The following is a 24,418-nucleotide window of genomic DNA, read 5'->3' on the forward strand; positions in this document are numbered from 1 at the left end:
TGGGAGGACCCCATCTCCCCTCCAAGTATTTTGGCTCCATCTTGCCTGGATGTAAATCCTGGCCATGAGTTGCCTTTGGGATCTTTGCTATTCAGCCAAGCCCCCTCACTTTTGGATTTCTGCCCATTTTCTGCAGGGATTTCAGTTGAAAGTTTCCTCCTGGCTTGGCATTTGCTGTTGGGAGTTACATCTGCTCCACAGACCTCCACTTCCCGCTCACAAGGTCTGTGGACATTTTGTTGTTTCCTGCATCCCAGGTCCCCAGGATGGAGGACAGCAGCATTGCTCAGCCCTTGCTGGGACTTGGGGTGGCTGCAATGAGCATCCAGCACTGAGGATGAGAAAAGACTTAGCCTGAACCTGCTGGAGTCAGGAATGTGGCTGGTTTGCTGGCGACCAGGAAGAGTCTGCTGGATTACTTGAGCTTGATCCTGATTTTAGGGGTGTTACTTGGACCTACCTGCAATGACTGTGAAAGATTCACTCATGAGCAGGGCAAGGATGACATGGAACAGGCTCAGCCTGCAGGAGGATGCACACACAGAGCTGAGCTCTGAGGTTATGGCTCTTGTACTGTGTTAGCTGGTGATGGTGGTGGTGGGAAGCAGCTGCACAGATGAATTTGACAGCTTGTGCTTCCCTCCTGCCTCAAGAGCTGTGCAGGGCAGTTCACCTCAAGGTTTTACCTTTTCTGCAGATGTGAGACACCTCAGCCATCTCATGCTGTAGTGGATGAAGAGCACAGATGAATCCTGCATGTCCTTGCTGTGTCCTTCTCCTGTCACCTGGTTCAGGACCTGCCCTTCAGCCCTGTCCCAAATGGGGACAGGCAGAAAAGCAAGGGGCTTCTGGGGTGTGCAAGCTCCAATTCCCTTCAGCTCCAGTCAAAATTGATCCACCAGTGGCTGCTTCCCAATTAAACGGGCCCTACAGTGTCTTCTTCACTTCTAATAAGATGCTGCTGCAGGTGCCAAAGAGTTTCTATTGCACCTGCACCAAACCAACCTCGCAGAGAGAGGGAGGAAAGCAGAGTAAATGCCTTGCAGGGTTGGGCTGATCTCCCTCGTGGCTGGCTGCTCTGGGAGGCCGCTGGATGAATTTATTTTTAAAGACTACCTCTGAACATTTGCCTCAAGAGCAAACCCTGGCATCACCTGCAGCTGAGAAGCCAAGTTCTGGGGAAAGGAGTATGGATCCTGCAGAGAGGCATCCTGCTGGATGCATGGGGTTGGGAGATAAATCCACAGCTGCAGCACCAGAGGATGCCTGGCAGGGTTCAGGGAATCAAACCCTTATTCTAAACCCTCCAGCTTTATGCGAACGTGCCCATCAGCCACATCCTCCTTGCCCTGTGCCCCACTCCCCAGCTTGCCCCATCACCTGCAAATGCTTGGCTTGACCCGAGTTTAACACACATGTAAGAAAGGCTAGAAACGTTTCCTTCACTAGAACTGTCTCTGTGCCAAACAATTCGCAGACGTTTCAGTAGGGCCAGAGCCTCACACATCTCATCCCCTGGGAGCGACACGTCACCGTGCCAGGAAGGGAACCGTGAGTGTCAGGGCCACGCTCTGCCTGCCCCTGCCGCGACACCCACCAGCTCCACCCGTGGGGTGCACACCGCTGCTCCAGCCCCAGCCGGGACTCTGACCCCAAAGCAGATCCCGGCTCCTGCCAAGCCATCCCACGCTGGCTGGCCGCTCCTGCCGGCGCCGAGCGTGCTGGCTCAGGCTTGCCTTTGCTGAGCAGGATTTAAATACCGCAGCGCGCTTCAGAACTCACCCCACCTCCGACAGAAACGGAAAGTAAGTGCTCTGTGCAGAGAAAGTTTTTCTTTCTTTTCCCCTCTCCGGCATTTCTGTTTTGGATGGCATCCAGCTTGGCCTGGCATGGAAACCCCCGGCTGTTTGTGTGTGTGTGTGCAGAGCGGGGAAGGATGAAGGGAGAGGGACTGAAAAGATGGGGGGAGGAGGGGAAAACACTCCGGGATTTCATCTCCTTTCCCCAGCTCCCTGCTGTCCTGTGAAAGCCGGAGCCAGCCAGCGGCACGGGACTGCCCGCCAAGAAGGATCTCAGCATCCAGGAATGGAGCGTGGGTGCGGGTGTGAGTGAGCGCCCACCCGGGAGCCTGCGAGCCCACGGCGGCGGATGGTGGGGGCTGGCAGGCCCGCTTCCAAGCGGGTTTTCCAGGGACAGCTGGAGCTGCCGGCAGGGTCAGGATGTGACATCACTGACCGGAGAAAAACCCTCGGCCCCGGCTTCTCTAACGAAACCCCCGTGAGCGCCGGAGAGAGGCGGTTCTCCCTGCCGCTGTGGCTGCTGCGATCCCCAAACTGCCAATAGTCCCGACAGAGAGCCTGGCTTGGACTTTGTACCCTTTTAATTTTTTTTTTCCTTTTCCTGAATAAGAGCAGAAAGTGCAGCGGAGGGATTTGAGACTGGAAGCCGCCGTGCCTGGGGATGAGGTGAGTAAAAAGCCAGCACCGCACTCCTGAGGATGCTCCTGGGGTGCTTTAAAGCACGGGATGGGCGAGACCTGGGTTGGCATTAGCTTAGGAAAGAGCAATTCTTCACCCAGCCGGGCCATGGACGCCTGCAGAAGGCTCTTCCCCTTCCTCCGGGGTGTCCCAGCTCAGCAGCCAGTGTGTAAATACCAGGGATCCCCTGTTTGGGGTGTGCTGGGCAGGGATCCGTGCGAATGATCGGTGGTGCGCAGGGAAAGGGGGTCCCTCGGGGGCAGGGGGACAGGCAGGGGAAGGCAAACGGGACAGCCCCCGCAGCGGCTTAGCCGGTGTCGGAGGAAGGGTGGAAAGTTGTGGGCGGGGGAACTGGGTGAGGGCAAGCGGCGGAGATGGGTTTTCCGCAGCTGGCTTATCTCCTCTCTTCTTCTTCCTTGAGCTGGCAAGCCTGGAGCTCCCGGTGTTTGGAATTACGGCTCTGACAACGGAGTAATCACCCTTGGGACTGAACCAGAGCTATTGGACAGCACTGAGGCCATTGGACGCTTCTTTTCAGGGCTTGCAGCAAGTTACTGCTAGTAGCAGTGAGGTCTCAGCTCCCAGGAATGAGGTACCCCCAAAAAGCCCCCAGCCCCACTGGGTATCACACCTAAAATGAACGGGACATGCTGCCTCCAACCCGGAGAGATGCTGCTTTGCTTTTCTGCTTGGAGGTGTCTTGTGTGATCCGGGAGAAACTTTCTTTGCTGCCTTTGGGCCAGAGAGCTGCTGCTCTGTTGGTGGGGAGGCAGGGCAAGGAGCAGGACAGAGCAGGGGGAGGCAGGGGACGTCTGTAGGGTGGGTGTAAGCAGTCCCGTTCCTGGAAGCCATCCAGGTCCATTTCTCACGAGCTGGGGATTTCCAAGCACCATGTGAGTTGGGGGAAGCACCAGCACAGCTTCCCGCTGGCAGCTGTCCCCAGCTGCAGTGGGGGGGCCTGAGTCCTGCTCTGCTCCAGGGATTTGTGCTCATGGATGCTCTCATGGGTCTCTGCAGCACCAGGGGAGTTTGCACAAAGAAGGTTTGGCAGTAGGGAGATGCTGCTGAGAGCCCAGGGCTTCTCTGAAGCTCCCCCAGCCTTGATCCCCCTCCCGGCATTTTGTCTTGGCTCATTTCCTGGAATTTTCTATCGTTTAGGTTATATTTGGGAGCAGCAGCCAATAACCCCGTTCTCACGGACAGCCCAGCTGAGGCTTGGCTCCAGCAGGAAGCACAGAGAGAGTGGGGCCAGTGCCCCAGGACTCTGCTCCCCAGCACCCTCCTTCTGCAGCCCCCCTTCCTTAGATGATTACAAGGCTGGAAAGGCTTATTAAAAGAGGGAATGTGCTCCCTTCCCTGGAAGCACCATTTGCCCACAGTCCTGGGTCAGGGCTGCAGTGCCTGCAGTTCAGGGTTGCCTGGGAGAAGTCTTTGGGACATGAGTCCCAAGAAGCAGCCCTGGTTGCAGAGATGCTCTAGGACAGGCTGAAGACCAAACTGCATCTGGACTTCTTTGGGGCTTGAAGGGAAGCTCAGAGACAGGGCTGCTGACTCCTCAGCCAGGCAGTGAGGCTTCCTAGAGCAGTGAAAAGCCAGCTGGAGCCTGCAGGTTCCTGGGCAGACTGTCCATCTGGAGACTGGCTGGCTGTCTCAGAGCTCTGGCACTGATGGTGGCTGAGCTGATGCTGTCCTTCTCCTCCATCTGGGATAGGACTGGGTGGAACTTTGACACTTCCTATGGTGGGGAGAAGGGAATCCCCTAGTGCAGAGAAGCAGTAGATATCTGGGTGCCCCAAAAGCAAGATCCCCTGGGGAAGCCCGAGGGGGATGTGCAGAGCTGGTGGTAATTAACCTATGCTTTGCTCTAAGGCGCCTGGAGCTGGACAGGTCGGTGCTCTGCCTCCTTGGTCTCTTCCCAAAGCAGTGGGAGCTGGTGTCTCCCTACAGGCTGCCCACAGTGCAGGACCCCTCGTTGTGCTCCCCAGTGGTGGCACTGCCACCAGTGTGTAGCTAACACAGAAGTTTCCAGGCAGATGCTTCTGCCAGGGTGACACTGTCTCGGGATGGATCCAGGGAGGATGTACTTGGCACTGGAGCATGGGAGGTGCTGGTGTCAGAGCTTTCCTCTCTCCTTACCCTTCATGGTTGTTAGTGCTTCCCAGAGATGCTTGCAAAGCACTTTTTCCCCTGAAGCCTTTGTTGTTGCAGCCCTTAAAGGGAGCCTGGGGTGGGAGATCAGATTTGAAATTGGGATCAGTTTTGAGGCAGGGAGCAGCACTGCGACCATCTTGGAGTCTGGCAGTGCATTTGTCTGATCCTTCCTGCTGGTTTTCTGACTAAAGCTTATTTGGGGTCAAAACCAGAGGTTTTCTTTGGTGACCTTGCCCCCGCGCCTGCAGGACTGTGAGGAGGAAGCCACACTCCCACAGCTCTGCCTGCTCTTCCCTTTTGTTTTGTCGTTTCTAAACAGACCTTTCAGAGTTGCTTTTAATTTACAACAAAGCCTTCGCCTTGTTGTGTTCCTCTGTGGTTTTCAAATGATAAGAAAGAAAGTAAGAAAGAAAGAAAGCTACTTTAGATAAAAAACAAAACCAACCCTCAGACCTGAAATTAGTGCCTAAGTCTGACCCTGAACTTGCATCCCTCCCATCCAGTTAATTTCCTTTCATCTCTGGACTTGCCAGCAATCTAGGACATCAGTTTTTCACATGTCTGTGCCTGCTACTTTCCCAGCAGTGGTTCTGCCTTGTCCTTGCACAGCTGAACCCTGTGCTTTTCTGGTTCTTGCTAAACCCCACTGAGTTTTGCTTCTGCTGCTGCTTTTAAAACCAGCAGGACTGAAGCCAGCAGCAAAAACAGGGGTAGGACTGAAGCCCAGCAGCCTTCATGGACAGGGATGGGATTTGTGGCCACTCAGCTGGGTTTGTAGCCAAGCTCCTCAAAGCCAAGGCTATTTTGGGAGCGTGGGTGGGGGGTGAGCACTAAGGAGATCACAGTGTGGATGTCCCATGGGAAATGTCATTCTCTGTCCTCCCAGAAACTTCTCTATCCTCTTCCAACCATCTTCTGTGGGGACACAGGCTGACAGCAGGGCAAGTCTCCAGCTCCACCTGCTTCACTCCTTGTCCACTCGCAAGCACAGGATGAGGTTTGATTTGGTGATTTGCAGATGCTTCAGAAAGGGATTTGTGGACCCCTGGAGTGCCAGCAGCACCCTGTGATGAGAGCTGTGGCGTGGGGAAGAGGGTTTGCAGCCTTTGCCAGGGTTCCTCTTGGAAAGCTTTGATTTTTCATGTGGGAACTGAAGGCAGAGAGCTGCAGGCTGCTGCATGGCACTGGCCCAGGCCCTGCCGTGTCGGCTGGGGCGGGACCTGTATGATCATGTTGTAGGAAGTTGCTGCCTAAGCTTGTTGGATAACACTTGGCCCTTAGGATTTCCCAAAACAGGCAGTGTGAGCAGAGATTAGCCCTTGGACGAGTGTCCTGCCCCACCCCAAGCCAAGTGGACCATGGCATGATTTCTAGGAACACAACAGCCCTGAACATCAGACTCAGGCTGAACTTTGCACCATAAACCTTGGACGATCTCCCATTTTCCATCTCTTTCCATGGGTCTGCCCCAAATACTTGGTCAATGATGGAAGAGCACCAGTCGGGCCAGATGCATAAAGGTGGAAACTGGGAAAATCTGATTTTGCATTGGCTGAAGCCCTTTTCCACCATTTAGACTCAGGACATGTCTGGGTCCATTCACAAAGGATTTGCTTTTCTTCCCAGAAAACAGGTGGGTACTGAGTCTCTGCCTGAGGGGAATCCGAGGCATTGGTGACTTTGCAAAGCCTGTTTGCTCTAAGCTGGTGCATCCATTCTCAGTGCCCCATCTGCAAGGGCCAGAGCTAGGATCTCATGTCCTTGCCACCACTGCTCCCTTGATCTCTCTGGGCAGTGAAAGCTCTGAAGCGAGGTAGAGAACAAATGTGTTCTTTGGCTCAGTGCCTCTCTCTGCTTCTTCAGGTCATAAATCCCAGGGTGTATTTTTGGCTTCGTGTTAAATGTAATTTCTGGAGAACATTTTTCTCCAGTAAAGATTAACAAGGTCTTTTAACAACTTGGTGATTTGGTAGTGGTGATGGTGAGGATCCTGAAAAGAAAACTGCTGCCTGGGGAGCAGAGAGGCTGTGGTGCTGTGCTGGCATCCTGCAGGCTCAGGGACAGGTCAGCTCCAAGCACTTGGGCAGCAATGGGTTTTACTCTCCATTCCCACTTAGATGCATGGTAGAAAAACACCTGGCAGATGTTTAGCAATTTTGTTGCTCTCTTTTTTTTTGAACTGGTGTTTTATTCAGATGGTGCTGAACCATGAAGCACATTCCCACCTGCCTGATGAGTGAGAGCAGCTTGCAGGGTAACACAGAGATCCAGCTGTGGATGATGCAGGGATGTAGTTGTAAATGAGTTACAGGTCTGGCTTCAGCAAGTGAGATGTTTATTTCCCAGTGGCTCAATATTTGCAGAGGATTTGCAGTGTGGACACTAAAAGAGAACTGATTTCACTGTTGTCAGCCCCTGCAAGTGACATGTTTGATGGGATGTCATCTGCCAGGGTGGCTGCTCATCACCATGGAACAGCTCAGGCTCTGCATGGAGGAGTCTGCAAACAGCAACAGCTCCTGAAGCAGAGCAGATGGAGCCAAGGCCAGCAGAAATGGCGACATAGAGAAATGTTTGTTGGCATGACTTCCCTTGCTGAAATACCAGGGAACCCTGGCTGCAGGGCCAGGCACTGCTCAGCCCCATCATTCCTACTTTGCACTGTGGGCCAATCCTGCTGAGTGCCTCATCCTGAGGGTATCCCAGCACTTCCTACGCTACCAAATTAGGAACCCTGTTGCAGTGGTTATATATAAATATATATGTATGTATGCATACATGTTTTTGAAAGAGTTATGTGTTAGCAAACTCCCCAGAAGGCTTTTTTTTGGAGGTGTTATCAACAGGATGTGCTTGAATATGTGGAATCCAGGAAGTCCTGGATAAGGGCTTTTCTTTAGAGCCTCACTGTGCCCAGAGTCCCCTGGCCTCCCATGGGATCCATAAGGACTGCTGTAGCTCAGGCCATTCCTGAGGGACAGACAGAGTCATGACATCATGCTGGCTTCGTTGGCTGGCATTTTGGAGAGATCGTGCTCTTTTCTGAAGTGGGAAACAAGCTCTTTGTCATGGCTGGAGCAAGTTGCTTGGAGCAGGGAAGGAAAAGCATCCAAGAAACAGCCCCCAGTCATTGCTCAGAAATAAATGAGGGTGACAGGGATGTGGCCCTTAAAATCTCACCCAGCCACATGAGATGGGGAAGGTCTGCAGATACCCTGGCGTTGAAGTCATACTGCATAACGTTCTGTGATGGCTGTGACCCCCTCTGGGGGGCAGAAAGCACCTAAAAACACACAGGGTTTTGTACCTGGGTACAGCAGAACGTGGTGGGGATCACACTGTGCCGTGAGCTGTGTAAGGGTGGCAAAGCTCTGGCTCCAGCCTGTGGGAAAGGCTGTGGTTGTGCACTAATGACATTCATGCTGGGCTTCCCACCCACACCAGGGTGTGCATCCATGAGAGGGTTTTGCACGTGCTGGCTGCAGTGCAGAAATCCCTGCCAGGCAGATCCTGCAGGCACTGGGATGATCACTAGGTCCTGCTCCCTCCCAGTGATGACCCTGGGGTGAGCCTTAAGGGAGCAGAGGGTTTCACTTGAGAGATGTTTAGCTGATTACAAAATAGGACCTGCCTCGGGCTCAGGACTGAGTTTAGAAAACAGAATTTAAATAGCAAGCTTTTTGCTAAAGTTGTCTTTTTAATGATGAATATTCATCCAAAGTTTGTACCATTCCCTCCTGCTTGTGACTTTGGGTCAGTCACTTCCCTTTTCCATAAATATTTTCCTTCCTTTTTCTTAACTGCTTCTCCATCTCTTCCTATCAGGGGGAGGCTTGTTGGAAGACTTTCTCTTCCCTAAGCCTCAACAAGGCATTTAGCACAAGGAGGCCTTGGTCTCGCCTTAACACCACAGGTGATTAATGCAGGTAACAAAATGCAATGTTGCAATTCCAGGCTGTAATTCCAGCCTGTCCATGACAGCCTTGGGCGGATGGGATTTCCACTGGATTTCAGGGAGGAAAAGGAAAATACAGCCCTCATCTGTGCTGCTACTCTTGGGCAGGAAGGGGTGAGCTCAGCACTTTGCTGAGCCCCGGCGTCACCCGAAGCATCAGCTGCACCACCCCGAGGGCTGCCGTGTGCATTGTGTGCATGCCGGGAGAGCCGGCGGCATCCTGGCAATGTTGTTCTGCTGTGCTGGGCTGCGTTTCCCTTCTTCGGATGTGGGTTTTGTTCTTTTGGACAAACACACCAGGCAGAACAACAAAAATAATCCCCCCTTTTCCCATTGATCCTGGCGCTGGGGCTGTGTGAACCAGCAGCCAGCTGCGGTCGCAGCATGGTCCCCGAGGTCTCGCTTGCCAGCCGCTGCTGCAGGGTCAGGGGTTGTTTGTACTGACAAGTCCCTGGGAAAGAGATGCTTCCCCTTTGCCAGGAGAGGAAAAGGCCACCAGAGTGGGTCTGCCTGAACTGGTGATCTCTGCTGATATCATGGCTTTCACTTTATTGCAGCACTTGTTGGTAAAAGCCTGGAAGGAAGAAGTTGGCTGGAGCCTGGTGAGCTCCTGGGGTGCTCCGGGGGGAGGAAGGGCTCTGTCTGCCATCAAGCCTTGCGTGGGGCACATGTGGCAGGGCTTAGCCTCTCCAGTGCCAGGAGCTGCTGTGTGAGGTGGCAGCAGCTGCTCCAGGTCACCCTGGTGTGTGTGAAGGGGCCAGAAGCTCGCTCCAAATCTGTGTCCCCATGTGCTGTCAGAGCAGCGGGGTCAGTGGTGCAAACCCCTGCAAGTGTGTCCACGCATGCTGCTGTCTTCATGTGTGACTGAAATGTGTCTCCTTCTCCTCCCAGAAACCTCCATCCCTGAAGACCCCAGCCCTGGGTTTCATGTTGCTCTGAGCTTCTGCCCTCACCCTGGCTGGCCCTGCCCACAATGGCCCTGTGTCTCAAGCAAGTCTTCAACAAAGACAAAACGTTCCGTCCCCGAAAGAAGTTTGAGCCGGGCACGCAGCGCTTTGAGCTGTACAAGAAAGCCCAGGCCTCCCTCAAGTCCGGGCTGGACCTGAAGGCAGTGGTGCAGCTGCCTCCCGGCGAGAGCATCAACGACTGGATCGCCGTGCACGTGGTGGACTTCTTCAACCGCATCAACCTCATCTACGGCACCATGTCGGAGTACTGCACCGAGAGGAGCTGCCCCATCATGTCCGGGGGGCTCAAGTACGAGTACAGGTGGCAGGATGACAGCAAGTACAAGAAGCCGACCAAGCTGTCGGCCCCGCAGTACATGTGCATGCTGATGGACTGGATCGAGATGCTCATTAACAACGAGGACGTCTTCCCCACCAGGATAGGTGAGTGGGCTCTGGTTCCTGCAGGAAAGCTGGGCTTGTAACTGGTGCAGGTTCCCAAGCTGCACCTCAGGGTTGGTATTGATGAACTTTGTGATTCAAAGTATTGTGGTGTTTCCCTTTCCAGGTGTTTCTCAGTGTCTGTCCTACACCCTTTTGCTCCAAACTGAGTTTGGGGTTTCTCATCCCACTACTAGGGGATGTGGAACACAATGTCCTCCTTTTCTGTGCTTGAACCTATTCTGTGTTTGTGAGAAATGAAGGCTGGTAGGTCATTAGCTTCCTTGCCTTTCCTCAAGAGGCTGAGCTGCAGGGCTGGTTAGAGGTGGTCATCACATCCCTGCTTTTCTCTCAACTAATCAACTCAGTTTCTTTCTGCTTTTCCATGTTGGTTCATGGTCCCAAGATCCAACCCTTGCTGCTTGGCTCCTCAGCCCCTTTCCATCTCAGCCCTGATTATACCTCACATTTTGCTAGGTAGCTGAGGCACTGCTTGAGCAGAGATGTCCCTAGGATGTGGCCCTGCCACTGCCAAGGCCCAGGGTGTATGATACACCTCTTCAAAAAGAGCTGCCTGCAGCAGCTGCCAGAGGTAGCGCAGCTTTCAAACCAACCCCTCTGCTGCTGACCTGCAATGCTCAGCAGCTGCCAAGGCTGATATTAGCTGCTACTTAGCTGCTTTTTGTCATTTGGGGAGATGAGTTCAAGGGTTGGAGCTGATGGGGCTTCCAGAGTCTCAGGTCATGCCTTGGAGAGGTTGTTTTTTCAGATGGAACATGAAACTACTTGAGTGTAAAAAAAAAGATTTAAGGAGCTTGGGGCTGGAAAGGCATAGCTTTGCAACTCTGCTTGACCTTTTTTGTTTGCCAAGCAGACAGAGCTTTATGAAATCAGTGCAGCTTATGGTCAAGATTTTCATTAATGTGCTGGGAAGCATTGAGGAAAATGGTCTGCGTGGGATTACTGGCGTTACTCACTGTTGTGGCCCCGTTTGGCTGTGCTGTACATGTAGCTGTGTGTCTTTTTAGGGAAAGTCTCTGGCACTTGGAGTCTGAGAGGGGTCATGGGTCTCTGCAAGCAAGAGGGCAGGCAGTGCCTGCAGCCTGGTTGTGCCAAACTATTTTGGTTTTGGGATGGGGTGACTCCCCCAGACCCCTGACCTGATCTGGCTGCTCTGGCTTTGCCTGGAGTTAGGGTGGGACAAGTCCCTGAAACCAAGACCAGCAGGCATTCGCTGCTTTCTTCCCCTTGCTGGTGGTCTGGGGCAGGCAGGGTAGCACAGTGCCAGCTGCTCATGCTGGGGGACAGGCAGGATGCCTTTGGGGTGTGTGGGAGAGGCAGTCCCTGGCATTCACCAAGGACTGTGCTGTGGAGGCATCTGGGAGTCCCTGGGATTCACTGTGCTGTGGAGGCATCTTTCCCTCATAGGCACAGTGGTGTCCATGCCCTCCAGTGAACGGAGGAGGCTGGAAGTGTGGCTGGCTGTCAGTCAGTGCAGGATACCCTGGGCCAGCAGTCCCAGCTCTGCTGGGGACAGCAAAGTCCCTGGTCATTCTGGCTGCTCAACTTGCTGCTGCTGAGGGGTGAGACATCAGCCACAGGGAGCAGCAGGGTAGGTGTTCCTCTTCCTGAGGTGGCTTGTCCCCAAGGAGAAGATCTGCATGCCATTAAAAGCAGAGGTGCAGATGTGGATTTACTCTGTTTTCCCTCCAGACAGAAAGGAGTCTCCTGATCCAATTTCAGGCCTTTCAGGTAGGATTTGGGATGTGATGCTGCTTGACACTGCTCTGGGAAGTAAAGATGTCCAGGGAGCCTTAACACCTCAAAAAGCAGCCAGCCATGGGGGGGCCATTGCAGCATCCTCTGCTCTCCCACATCTCTCTCTGAGGTACAAAAGCCAAATACAGTCATGGTCCTGGTGGTTTTCACTTCATTTCTGGCACTTCTCCCTCTGAATTACAGCACATCCTGATGTTGGGAGGGATGGCTGGTTTCCATTTCTCCTTTCATTTCAGTTTGGGGGCAGTTCTGGGTGAGATCCAGGATGACTGTAGGTGAACATGGGTCAAATCCATTTTCTTCTCTTCCAAGGCTGTTCCTGGGGTCCCTTTTCCATGCCCTTTTGTTGTGGGGACCCTTGTGTCCCCTGAATGATGTCAGGCCCTGTGTCAGCACATCTTGGTGGTTTCGGCCTCACACAAGTGAAAGGGAACTCAGGCTGAGGTTGCACTCTAAAACACACTAGAGGCTGTTGGGGGAGGCAGGGGGAGGAGGGAGCTGGTGGCACTTTGTCATCAGTGTATCTCCAATTATCTGCCTTTCACTGGCCTGCCTTGTTCACTGAGTTTGACAGCTCTGGCATTTCAGAAGATGGAGTGTTTGGCTGAAGGGAAATGCACTGGATGACAGAGGAGGCTGGCCAGGATGTGGGGCTCAGGGACAGTGGCCAGGGTGACCAAACAGAGGTGCTTGACCTCTCTCCTAAAGAGCAAGCCCTTGGGAAAAGACCCAGGACAAGGGGAATAAGACACTGAGAGGACACAGAGGACATGTGAACTGTTTTAAGGAGGGGAAAGGAGCTTGATGAGGTGATGAAGGGAAATTACAAATGTCATGCTTTGGAGTTGTGGTGAGACTCTTGGATGTTAGCAGCAGAGATGGGATTTAGCTTGAAGCTTTGTTTCACTCCTGCTTGTTCTGGAGAGGTTCCTGGGCACAGCTGCCCACTGTCTCAGCGCGTGTTTCATGAGCTGTGTGCATCTCAGCTTTCCCTCCTGGCCCCTCTTTGCCATGTGCAGTAAAGCTGTCCCAGCACAGAGATTTCCCTGGCTAAGGCCACCTGACCGCAGACAAAACAGACTTTTTTAGTTTTAAATTTGTTTTTCTTAAAAGCAGCAAGTGTTCCCCAAACTCACAAACATTGCTGGAGGTTAACCTCAATCCTCCTCCATCCAAAAGCTACACAGCCTGAAGCAGCACGTGATTCAGCAGGGCTTGCTGGTAGGCTCCTGACAGTTGAGAGGTATCTCATGGGTCAGAGGGGAGAAATCTTTCACCCCGGGGGGAGAGGGGTGCTCTGCTCTGCTCATTTCAGCTAGAAATGAGCAGAGATGGTTCACTGACTTGTGGGCCCTTAGGCATCACAGGGGAGACCTTGGCTGGGGTAAATGGTCACAGCTGCAGCAACCAGAGCAGAGCCGGGCTGATTTGCACATTAAAGCTGCTCCTCCAGCACAAGTCAGAGGTGGGAGGGGAGCAGAGTGACAAACACCTTTGGTTTAGCCAAGCTGTGTGATACAGAGCTCTTGGCAGCTCTGCAGTGAGGCTAGAGGGACAGCTGGCATCCTACATGGCAGGAAGGGAGCCCAGCAGACAGTTTGTGACCTGGCAGAGTTAACCAGCAGGACTGCAGCCCTCAGATGGCACCAGTAGAAAATCCCTATGGTGGAGATTATTAGTAGGTCTAGGGGGGCTGCTAAGCCCCCTGCATTCCACAGCAAGGGTTGGGAGAGATGCTGTGTCTTCCCCATGCCCAGGGAAATCTACCTGCAGGGCTCCATCCCACTCACTAATCCTTTCTCTGGAGTGGGAACCTGTTTGTCAGCCTGTTAAGATGAGACAAATCCCTGTATGGCATGAGCTCTGCCAACCTGATGGCTATAAATCTACAGAAGCAGCAGCTTTCCCAGACAACCCATATAATTTGGTGTGTGCTAATGCTTTGTTTCCACTCTTCCAACCAATGTAGCTGTCCTGAAAAACACATTTAAACGGAGAGTAAGCATTTTTCCCTTGCAGGGAGAAGAATAAATGATTCAACAGGTGTACTTTAACCAGCTGGTAAAACTATATCAGCAGATTTATTCAGTGAGTGGACATCCATGAACAAATTACCACCTGGAAAATATCCTCTCCTCCCAGTAATCGTTCTGCCCTGGGGTGCCTGGTCTCAGGGAGCTGCTGCTGGGCAGTGCCGTGCTGAGGAGGAAGGATGGTTGGCTGGGGTCTCCAGGCTCCATGGCTGTGTCTGCACTGGTCAGCCCAGCCTCAGGCTGCTGGGTGCGCAGGGCCAGGCGTGCTCCATCAGCACCATCGTGGCTGCTGAAGCCTTGCTGTTGTTAGATGAGTGCAGACACAGGGTTTGGAGCAGCCCCAGCGCCGGAAACGCCCCGCGCTCCCCGCCAGATTTGCCTGTGGCTCAACAGAGCACCGGCCACAGGAGCTTTTATAGCAGTTCTTGGAGAGCTTTTCAAAACTCAAGCCTGTCATTCAAGAGTAGTCCCAAAACAATTATAAAAACCAGAGAAAACCTGGTGCGAAATTATCCGATACTTTCTTGCCATAACAACGGGGGAAAAATGTTCAGAATTCAGCTAATTATTGGTGTTCTCTCAGCTGGCTCTTTTTTACATAATTTGTTGAGTTTTTTTTCCCCCTGCTTTTTTTCTTCCGAAATTAATACCACACCAGCTTGCAGCTGCCATCATGCCATTAGTTTTAAACAGGGCTTTAAACACTTATTTTTAGGAAAAATGAATCACTGAACACCACGGTGGCCAAAATGAAATTGAGAAATAACAACAACAATTCATCATGAAGTTCACTGAATTACTGCATTTGCAGAGAAAAAAAATAAAATACAATTGCCAAGAAGCAAAATAGCTTCCCAGAACTGATTCATCATGAAAAAATTAAATTGGCTGGTGCTCAAGTGTTGGGGATAGGAGATGGCAGGAAAGATCCAGGACCCTTTGGCAGTCCCTTACCCTAAGCACAGGCACTTTGTTACCTCTCATTTTCATTTCCTTTTACACACGGTTTCCTTATTTTTGAAGCAATCAGCACAGAGTGGGGAAAACAGATTCCTTGGAGCTTTAAATCATATCTTGAGATTTTCAAGCAAAATGTCCAAGACAAACTAAAGGTGCCAATTCATTTCAGGGCTGTGAGTCACTCTGCTTGGAGTGAAATTGTACCTGCTGTACTTACAGCTTTTGCCTTGGCTTGGAGCAGAAATTCTTCCTAATACCTAAACTAAACATCATGCAAGAAGAGTCAGAGGGTGGCTGCCGCCTGCCAGGCTGTGGGCTGCTGCTGCTTTCTCCAAGGTTGCGGGTTGGTGAGCACCAGGGAACTAAATGTAAAGGTAATTTCAGTGCTTTTAAATCAGCCCAGGTGGGTTTTGTGATGTTCTGCTTTCCGCCATCAATGGGATGAGCTAGGATGGTGTTTTTTGGTCTCTGCAGGTGCGCGGGGCTGGGGAGGGTGAAGCAAACCCAAGCAGTGTCACCCTGTTGGGGTGATTTGTCCAACCTGGAGGTCCATCCTGACTTTCCCCTGGCCTGCTCTATTTCTGCTAAGAGGACACCTCAACCATGCAGGGCCTGTCCCACCCAACTCATCCCTCTGTCTCATCCACCTGCTACTGTCTCTGGTTTGTGCTGCGATGTGCCACCTTCAAGATGGAGCAAGTCCCCTAAGCAAGGGCCACCAGTGCCCAACTCCTAAGTGGGAGCCCTGCCCTGGGGGGAGCAGCTGCCCCCCTCCATGCGTGGGGAAGGGGCCCCATCACCCACAGTCACTGTTGCAGTGACCCTTCCCAGGAGCCAGAACAGCCCTGGTGGGAATGGCAGCGAGCTCGGTGTAAGGCTGAGCACCTGCAAGGGCAGGAGGGGCACGTGTGGCCACAGATCCCTGTCCCATGGCTTTCCCCTGGCTGGGACGTGCTGGCTGCAGTCTGTGCCTGGCTGCAGGGAGGAGGCACAGCCTGCCCTGGCTGTGTCCCCTCCCGTGCTGGAGAGGATGTCACATGTGTTGTCTGCTGGACATCCGCTGCACCAGCAGCGCTGACCCCGGGCAAGCCGCACTTATGCCGGATCCTTCTGCTGCTCTCGGATGCAGCCTCTACTGCAGAGCCTCTTCCTTCAGCTCTGAGCAAGGGGATGGGGAGTTTCTCCAGCTCCCCACCAGCATGGCCAGTGCCTGCTGGGGCTGCTGTGGATTCCTTTCCAAGTCACTGGAGATCAGCAGCGAGGCACCACTGCTGGCAGAGGCAATCTGCATGTCAGATATCCGCCCCGCTTCCTTCCCGAGGGGAAGTGCTTTGATCAGCTGGCACGGAGCCCTGTGCCAGATGCGGGGTCCAGTCAAGTCAAGGCCTGTATCGAGGGTCCTGGCACAGGAGACAGACCTGGCCGCAGCACGGGGACAGGAAGCAGGACCCTGCTGTGCCTCCCTGGGCAGGTGTGCAAGCGAGGGTGTTGTGGGGAGGAAGAGCCGGAGCCGGAGCCGAGCGATCCCAAAGGACCATAGTGAGGGGGATGTCCTGGCATGGAACCTGCAGAAATCCATCAGTGTCAGGCAGCCACCACTACAGCCTGGCCATGCCTGGAGGGGACGGCCACACACTGACACCTGGTGATGGACACAAAGAAGGGCAGCTCAGCCTCAGCTCCGGGGAGCTTCCGATGATCCTGGTTCATGTGAAACACAGTGGTTGAGTAGTCCAGAAGTGAGCTTGGGGGTCCTGGCAGCCTGATGGCATCTTTCCATACATCGTTAGGTTTAGGAGTTCCACAACTTCCATAGTTGCTGATGACCGTGAGATTTTAATTAGCTGACCTTTAAAGATTCTTTGTAACTCAAACTTGATTCTGTGATTTAAGCTAAATCTCTGTTCCCTGATACAAATGCTGCTTCTGGAGAACCCAGAATGTAGCTGGAGGTGTCTCTTCTCTAAGTCTCTCAGCTGCCAGCATGTCCATGAGGACTTGCTGGTGACAGATGTATGAGATAAGACAATTCCTGGCTAACCTCAGGACAAAAGCTGTGGAAAGCCACTTGTCACCATCTGCCATGTCTGGAGGTGGCCCATCTGACAACAGGATCTGCACTATAGGTGCTGTCAGCTCTGGGAGGCTGAGATCTGTTATTCACTCTCTGAGCTTATTTCCTTCCCAGCTCAGGACTGGGTTGAGGGTTGCTGCTTTCCTCCACTATCACTCTTTGCAGTTTGACAATAAATTCCCAGTGATGGTCAGCTCGGATTTCTCCCTCACTGCCTGCTTTGACTGGGGAGGCAGTTGGTGACTGGGACAGGTGACAAACTGAAGGCAGCAAATGCCTTCCTGCCTGCTCCTGGGCACTTGCTGAGATCCCAGCTGCTTCTGGTCCCAGGGAGAGGACAGGCTGTCCAGGACAGTGTGTATTCCCCAGCCACTGGCCAGAAATATGCATTCACCAGCAATTATTTGCTGCTATGAGCTTTATTTAAAAAAAAATGTTTCTTAACAAGTTCTTCAAAGCTGGTCTGCAGGGGCCACCCTAATGGCACGTCTGAGTCCCCAGCTGGGTGATTCCAGCTTTTATTTGCTCAGCAAATCCTCACTCAGGGCAGAAAGCTCAAATGGAGCCATTGATAAAGCACTGTGTCCCTCCAGACTGCAGAGGAACCTGGAGAGCTCTCTGATCCCTGCCTGTGTCAGACTAGCAGGCAAGAGGAGCTCTGTAGCCAAGGTGCTGGGCAGAAGCAGATGTCCAGTCTCATCTCTAAGGTGTTGGCCTAGGGACAGCCTGGTTGTACTTTGCCAGATGTGAACAGCTTTTCTGAAAAGTCCTAATGGGATCTGTCAGAACTGGTGGTGAAGCGGGTCACGCTGAGGGCCCTGCTGCAGGAGCAGCCCTGGGGCTGCAGTGTGCTCGTGGTTATGCAGATTAGTGGCCACAAATCAGTCTCAAAACCACCTCTGTGTGACGCTGAGCCAAGATCTGTGTCCTTCTCCAAAGGATGGCTGGGACATCCAGATGTGGCATGAGCGCAGATGTTTCAGCCCTGCCCTCTGCTCCAACACTGTGCACGCAGGAAAGGGAGACAGGACTGTGCTCAGGGTGACTCTGCTTTAGACCAAAAATAATGTTCTTTTATGAGTTACAAACTCGACACCTGCCCAACCCTGGTGATTGAAAACAGGCTCCACACGTGATGTCAGAAGGACAGAACCTTTGCATTTGCCACCCACGGAGGAGAGGGGCTCAGCACTGCTGCTGGGAAGCAAAACTGCCAGGAGCCGTTGGGAAAAAAACAGTTTTAATTGCCTAGCAAGGCTGGTGAGAAAGATTCAAAGATAAAATTACCATTTTTCCATTTTTAATATTTTAGCTAAGAGATTTGCTGATGCTTTCCTGTGCGCAAAATGTGTGAGCTGGCCATGGTTGAGCAGTGTTTGTTTGGAAGGATTTTCAAGGGGTTATGTGCTGCATTAATAAGAAGCTAAGGGAGGAGGCTGGTGTAACCGTGGGAAGGGAGGTTTTTATTTTGTTCTCTGTGTATTTGCATTGAATTGCTCTAGGGAGAGGAAGAAGCCTCAGGAAAACAAATGTCAGTTGTTTCATTCTCCTCCTCACAAAAAAAAAAAAAAAAAACAACCAAAAACAAAACACCTAAAAGTTTAGTGTTTCAAAGCCATGTTTCCTTTAGAGATTTACCCCAAGGTTGCTGGCGCTGATGGTATCACACCCTGAGATTTTCATTGTGATAGTAGCATATTTTGAAAAGGATGGAAATATCCTACAGTGTGTCCTTGTGCAGGACAAAGCTGAAAGTACAGAGCCAGATGTGATGGGTCCCATCCTATGAGGATATCTCAGGATTATACAGGCAAATGAAATTAAAACCCAAACATCATTAAGATGGGCTGTTTTCTTCCTGATTTAATGAGACATTTTATTGAAATAAGGATCAGGAAAAAGGTAGAAACCCCACCCATTTCTGCTGATTCATCAGAAGTCATGTTTGAGGGTGTGAGGGGGAAGGAAAACAGTAAAAGCCATGCTTTTGGGTTGGCAGATGATCTGGCTTTGTTCATGGACCTGGGTAAATACAATTTCACTTACGTCGTGCCTGCGCAGGCTTGTAGGGGAAGGGCAGGGAGAGGGGGCAGAAGGATCTTCTTCCAGATTGCTCTGGATTGAGCCACATGTGGAGAGTTGCAGCCTCCTCAAAAAAAAAAAAGGCCATTCTTTTTTCACTCCTACAGCAACTCTCCAACTCCTGAGCCCATGCCCATGTGAAATTGCTAGTTGGGCAATGAGGGAATATGTGGGAAGAGCTCAATGGCACACTGCCCCAGTGTCACTCTTGGCATTAGCCAAGGGTCTCCCTCCTTGTCATCCATGACTGCCTGTCAAGCATGACAGAGACTTTAAATGCTATCTGGTTTCTTTTTTTATAAATGTTCAAATGGCTTCCAATTTGCTTCTGCCCTGCAGGTGTTCCCTTCCCCAAGCAGTTCCAGCAAGTTTGCACCAAGATCCTCACCCGCCTCTTCCGTGTCTTTGTCCATGTCTACATCCACCACTTTGACAGCATCATCAACATGGGTGCTGAGGCTCATGTCAACACCTGCTACAAGCACTTTTACTATTTCATCAGGGAGTTCAGCCTCATTGACCACCGGGAGCTGGAGCCTTTGGTAAGGATGGCCCTGGCATGGGGAGGTGGAGGGTGAGTGGTGTGGGCTGGATACATCAGTGCTGACCCTCTCTGGACTCTTTTGGCCACCCTACCTCAGACCACAGTCATGTTTTCTGTCCTGGGACCATCAGCCTTGGTGCTCTGAGAGAGAAATTCCCAGCAGCACCAAGGAAACCGCTGATCCTTTCTCAACCTTTCCTTCTGTTGTCATGTCTATGAATTGAACTTCAATACCCTTAGGACCTCCACAGAGTAGTGTCCCCATAGCTCTAGTGCAATTTGCACATTAAACTGTTTCCAGCCAGTTGTGCCCATATGGCTTTCAGGAGTCCGATTTGAGCCAAAGACTCTTCTCCACAGTTTTTCTTTTAGCATTCCCTGCTTGAGATCCTAGTGTGAATTACACTGAGGCTGCAGGAAAGGCAGGCCCTGATAGGACACACAGCTTCAGACAACAGCTGTCAAAGCCATGTTGGAGAGGCCTCACTGGATCTCCCAGTTTCCCTGCAGCCTCCCTTGGGAAGCAATTAGCCAGGCAGAAGGTGAGAGACCTTGACAACAGCAGGATTTGTGGGAAGCAGAGGCCAGACAGCCGAGGGCTCATAAAGTAGAAAATGCACATAGTTGGTTTTGTAGGAGAAGAAAGTTTGTTGCAGACAAAGTTGAGTGCAGTCTGACCTAGGGAGGACATGTTGCAGTGGAGAAAGAATTAATAGGAAACCCAGTAGTTTGCATGCTGTGATAAGGGCTGGGTTGCAGAAAAGCCCATTTCCAGCAGCAGAGAGTCAGGGAAGACCAAGAGGATATAATCCAAGTAAGAGCTGAGAAAAGTCCCAGCTGCTTGCTTAGGATCTGGAGGTGGGGGAGATGCCCCTGCCCCTAAGTGCTGAGCACTTTGCTCCTCTGCTTTCATTTGTCTCAGTCAATTTTCTGCCTATCCACTCTAATTATGATTTAGGGGGATGGAGTGGTGATTATCTAATCAGGGGAGACTTTAATGACAACAGAATCGACTTTAACTATTTTGTAGAATTCAGTTGTAACACATATTATCACAATGGTCCTCAGCTCCCGAAAATGGCAGCTCAGCATCAGCCTGTCCTCTGTCAGTGTTCCTCATGACAAACCTCTTCAGCATTGCTATGCAGTCCATAGTAGTGTCATCCCCTTGGGCTGCTGCTTGCTAATGTAAATAATTAACACCTGGCAGCCAAAGCAGAGGATGACTTTGCTAAATAGGCTTTCAATGCCAGTGACTCACATGCAACATGAGATGACTGATGGGTCTCCATAAATCTCAGGTGAACAGATTCTTTCCCTGTGATGCAACCACTGTCAAACTACAAGGAGGTGAGACACATTTGCTCCTGGTCTGTCTGTGTCTCATTGCCTGCCATCCAAGTCTCAAGCAGAACCAACCACAGGGTTGAGAGGAAGGACCAGGGAGGAGGAAGGGCCTCCTTCCCTCAGGCACTGAGCTGCTTTAGGTGTGTATGAGAGTGTCCTGCAACCAGGCTGCCTCATCAGCCCAGACAGCTGTCCTAAGCTTGCATTTAGTTAGTCCCCATGAATCCCATGACAGACTTCTAAGCTTTCCTCTGGCTAAATCTCCCTCTGCTGCTTCAATTTCCCTTTTGTCAAGCTTCTGTGGGATGTGATTTCTTAGCTGCAAATCCTGGGAACTGAGAATGAGGTCCTTTGTATGGCAGAACTAGCAAAAGGCAGTGATTCACTCTCTCAGTAAATTAAGAAGATGGGGCCAGAGAGAAGCCATGCACTTGCTTCCTTGATGAGGGCAGCTCGTGGTGCAGAGCTGCAGCACTGGCAGGGGTCCACTGGTTACGCACTAAAGCAGAGCTGTGGGGATTTCCTGGATGTGAGGAAAGCCTTGGACATTTGGGGCTGGTTGGAGGAGCTCACTGGTGACTTAGGAGCCCACTGGTCACTGCAGTCCCCCCTGTTCATGGCTGCTTTTGTGCCTGGTGTTGTGCTAGTGGGGTGGGTGCAATGCTGTTGCAAGAGGATGTGCACAGTCCTCTCACCCTCTTCTTTTCCTTCCAAGATTTTGCAAACATTTCCTGTTTGCAATGTGATTTTGTGGCAGAGCATCAACTTTTCATTTGATGGCCAGGTTCTGCATTCAAGTGATTTTGCATGTTACTCCTACAGGAAAACCCTTTCTGCCCCTGTCCCTGATGGATTTGAAAAACAAAGTTCTCAGCACCGAAGATCAGAGTTTGCTGCTTCTGTTGCCCTTGGTTTTATAACTAAAGAGCCTTTTATGGGGTTACTCAAGGGTCATAGTCCTTTCCTAGTTCTTCTTTTTTCAGTTACATTCTTCCTTCTCCACAGACCAGTCCTACTTCCAGTCTTTTTTGGGAGTACCTTTTAAGGTGCAAACCTTTCTCTGGGGTGCACGAGGGGACCTGTGGGCACACAGATTCACAAGCCACAAGCCCGATGAGCCAGAATCACAGCTTCCTCACTGCAGGATTTCCAAGATGCTAGTTGAGCTTTTCAAGGCAAGGACAAATAACATCTTCCACCAGCTGAAAGCTGGACACCTTCCCAATGTAGCTGGCATGATGCCATTCTGTCTAAAGAAAAGTCTGTAATCCTAAACAGAGCTGGAGGTTTCCTGTGGCCCTGTTATTAGCACTCATTTGCATTGCAGTGTGACTGTGAGATCCCTTGCTGAAACCACAGGTCCTCTGGGTGAGCTGTGGTCAGCTCCTGGAGTGACAGCAGGGAGCTGCTCCATGTCCCATCTCCTAAGGCTGCAAAGAGGGCTGTGAGAGTGTCATCACCTTGTCTGGCCGCTCTGCAGCTGAGCCAGGAGCAGGACCTTCATCTCTCAACATCTCAGCCAAAGCTCTTTCCTTGGACTGCTCCCAAGGCTAGGGCACAGCCAAAATAACCTTGTGCCACAGAGATGGGGGAGAGTGCCAGGATGGAGCTGCTGAGGCAGCTGAGTTCCCAGGAGGGCTGTCATGGGAAACAGAAGAAGGCTCCTCAGGACTCCCACGGTTGCTTTCCTGGGTTGGTTTTGGACACCTCCCAAACTGCCTGACACATCACGCTACTCCAACCTGTCTTTTGCACTTACTGTTTCTTTCTTTTCTCTCCCCCTTCAATGCAGAAAGAAATGACAGAACGAATTTGCCACTGAAGTCTTCTGGCAGAGGAACTCAGCTGGCTCACTCGGAGTCCAGTGGGACAAAACACCCTGTGGTGGGAGACCTCTTCCCTAGGACTTGCTCTGGACATTCCAGCTCACTGACCTATGAACACTGCAGAAGCGCCTCTTCAGGCCAGGGCTGAATCCTTAGTTTTCCAAAAACCTCTGGACAGATTTTTCTTTTTTTAATAGATCCCAGTCTCTGTTGTATGATTCATGTTTTAGAAAGCCACTGACTGGAGAATGAGGCAAGTCTGGTTTACTTTTGCACACTCTGATTTCTAAGACTCAATCTGACATCAAATTTTCAGCGACCTTCCCTCTTGTTTTGTCCTCAGCTATATTGATTTCCAAATATTTCGTTAACAATTCCTGCCCTTTGAGCAGGTGTGACCTTGGCTACCAAGTGTTACCTTTCCCACCGGCAGTGGGTTTGTGGTAACACCTGAGATCAGCCCTGCAAAGCTGGTGGCATTTCACCCCACTGCCTTCACGTGGTCAGTTGTTGATGTGCTGTTTTTAACCATGAGCTGTGAATGTCTCCTTCTGCCCTAATTCGTGCTTTACCAAAGGGACCATTTTTCCCTTCAAGGGATTTTTCACATTTGGAAGAGGGGACTTGATGATGTTCTAAGATGCATCCAGTACTGCTTGGACTAATGGGAAGTGCTCCCATGACTGAGGAGGTGAACGAGGTCACTATTCAGTGTGATCAGCACACACTACCTGAGAAAGTCTCAAAAACTGGTGAAAAGAAGCTCTTGCCAGAAAACAACATTTTCAACACGTCAGCATTTCCTGAGGTTTTGTCTTGGCTCAAGATGGGCAAATACTGGTTGTAGAAACTGCTGGTTTTCCATAACCCAACCTTACAGCAGGTGAAGGACTCATAAGAGACATCTCCTCTACTCTGTTCTCGAGGTTCCCTTCCAACCCAATATTCTGTGATTCTTAAACCTTTTTGACCATCTGCAAGCATACTGTTGCTTCCTGGTCTGTGCCATTACTCCCCTGAAAGGTATCATGTCTCAAAATTTCCTCCCCTTCTGCTTGCAGTGTCAGATAATTAGTGTTGTGTTCCCTGTGCCATTTTAATTTTCACAAAAATATTTCTATTTTTCCTTTTTTATTGTTTTGGGGGAGTGAAAATCAATTTGTCTGAGCCACAGCATTGTTATGTTTGTGTTTCCTGTTCTTTTTCTGGGAAAGTTTTCTATATCTGACACAGATAATATTTATAGTCTGGGGTTTGCCCACTTTTGGGGTAGGGAGGGGATGTGGCTAGAAAATGTAAATGTTTAGGCCAACATTAAAGTGCACAAGTGAATTTTTAGTGCTCAAAGCACTTATTTTGTTGTAAAAATATTTTTTTAAAATCTTGTGTACCAGATGTATATTTTTACATGGTAATAAAACAGAGCAAAATGGACACAAACCCACCTGATGCATCATTCCAATATTTTCTGTGTAAAATAATCAAAGTCCAAACACGTTTGTTCTGTTACTAATTAAAGAAACATTAATAAGCCTGCTGTACTTCATTCTTCCCTGGTCCATCTGTATGAAACAGGCCTAATGAACAAGGATAACATGAAGAGTGGTTTTCCCCTGAGAACTGCAGCACTGATGGATCTCAATGCCACGCTGAGACCTCAGCTTGCATCTCAGAGAGTGGCTTAACCGAGGCCAGTGCTGCTGGCCAGCATCCTCCCCCTGCAGGCTTTGTGCCAGAGTTCTCCTGAAGGCATTTTCCCAGCTGTCCATGGTGGTGAGCTTCACTCACTACTTTTTGAAAAG

At 51.1% G+C, this 24,418-nt stretch overlaps 1 protein-coding gene across 1 annotated transcript; it reads left to right on the top strand.

Moving 5' to 3' along the window:
* Positions 1 to 2,791: 2,791 nt before the first annotated feature.
* On the top strand, positions 2,792 to 24,149 carry MOB3C (MOB kinase activator 3C). The gene is made up of 4 exons (XM_038144900.1): positions 2,792 to 3,069; positions 9,475 to 9,974; positions 19,239 to 19,441; positions 22,583 to 24,149. The coding sequence occupies exons 2-4, from the start codon at positions 9,557 to 9,559 to the stop codon at positions 22,610 to 22,612; spliced, it is 651 nt and encodes a 216-aa protein (XP_038000828.1). The 5' UTR covers positions 2,792 to 3,069; positions 9,475 to 9,556; the 3' UTR covers positions 22,613 to 24,149.
* The last annotated feature ends 269 nt before the right edge of the window (positions 24,150 to 24,418 follow it).

Source organism: Motacilla alba, chromosome 8 (genome assembly GCF_015832195.1).
Source record: "Motacilla alba alba isolate MOTALB_02 chromosome 8, Motacilla_alba_V1.0_pri, whole genome shotgun sequence".
Classification (NCBI taxonomy): domain Eukaryota; kingdom Metazoa; phylum Chordata; class Aves; order Passeriformes; family Motacillidae; genus Motacilla; species Motacilla alba.

Coding starts and splice junctions, on each gene's coding strand:
- MOB3C (XM_038144900.1), top strand. CDS start 9,557: ATGGCCCTGTGTCTCAAGCAAGTCTTCAACAAAGACAAAACGTTCCGT. Junction 9,975..19,238: donor CGTCTTCCCCACCAGGATAG/GTGAGTGGGCTC, acceptor TCTGCCCTGCAG/GTGTTCCCTTCCCCAAGCAG. Junction 19,442..22,582: donor ACCGGGAGCTGGAGCCTTTG/GTAAGGATGGCC, acceptor CCTTCAATGCAG/AAAGAAATGACAGAACGAAT.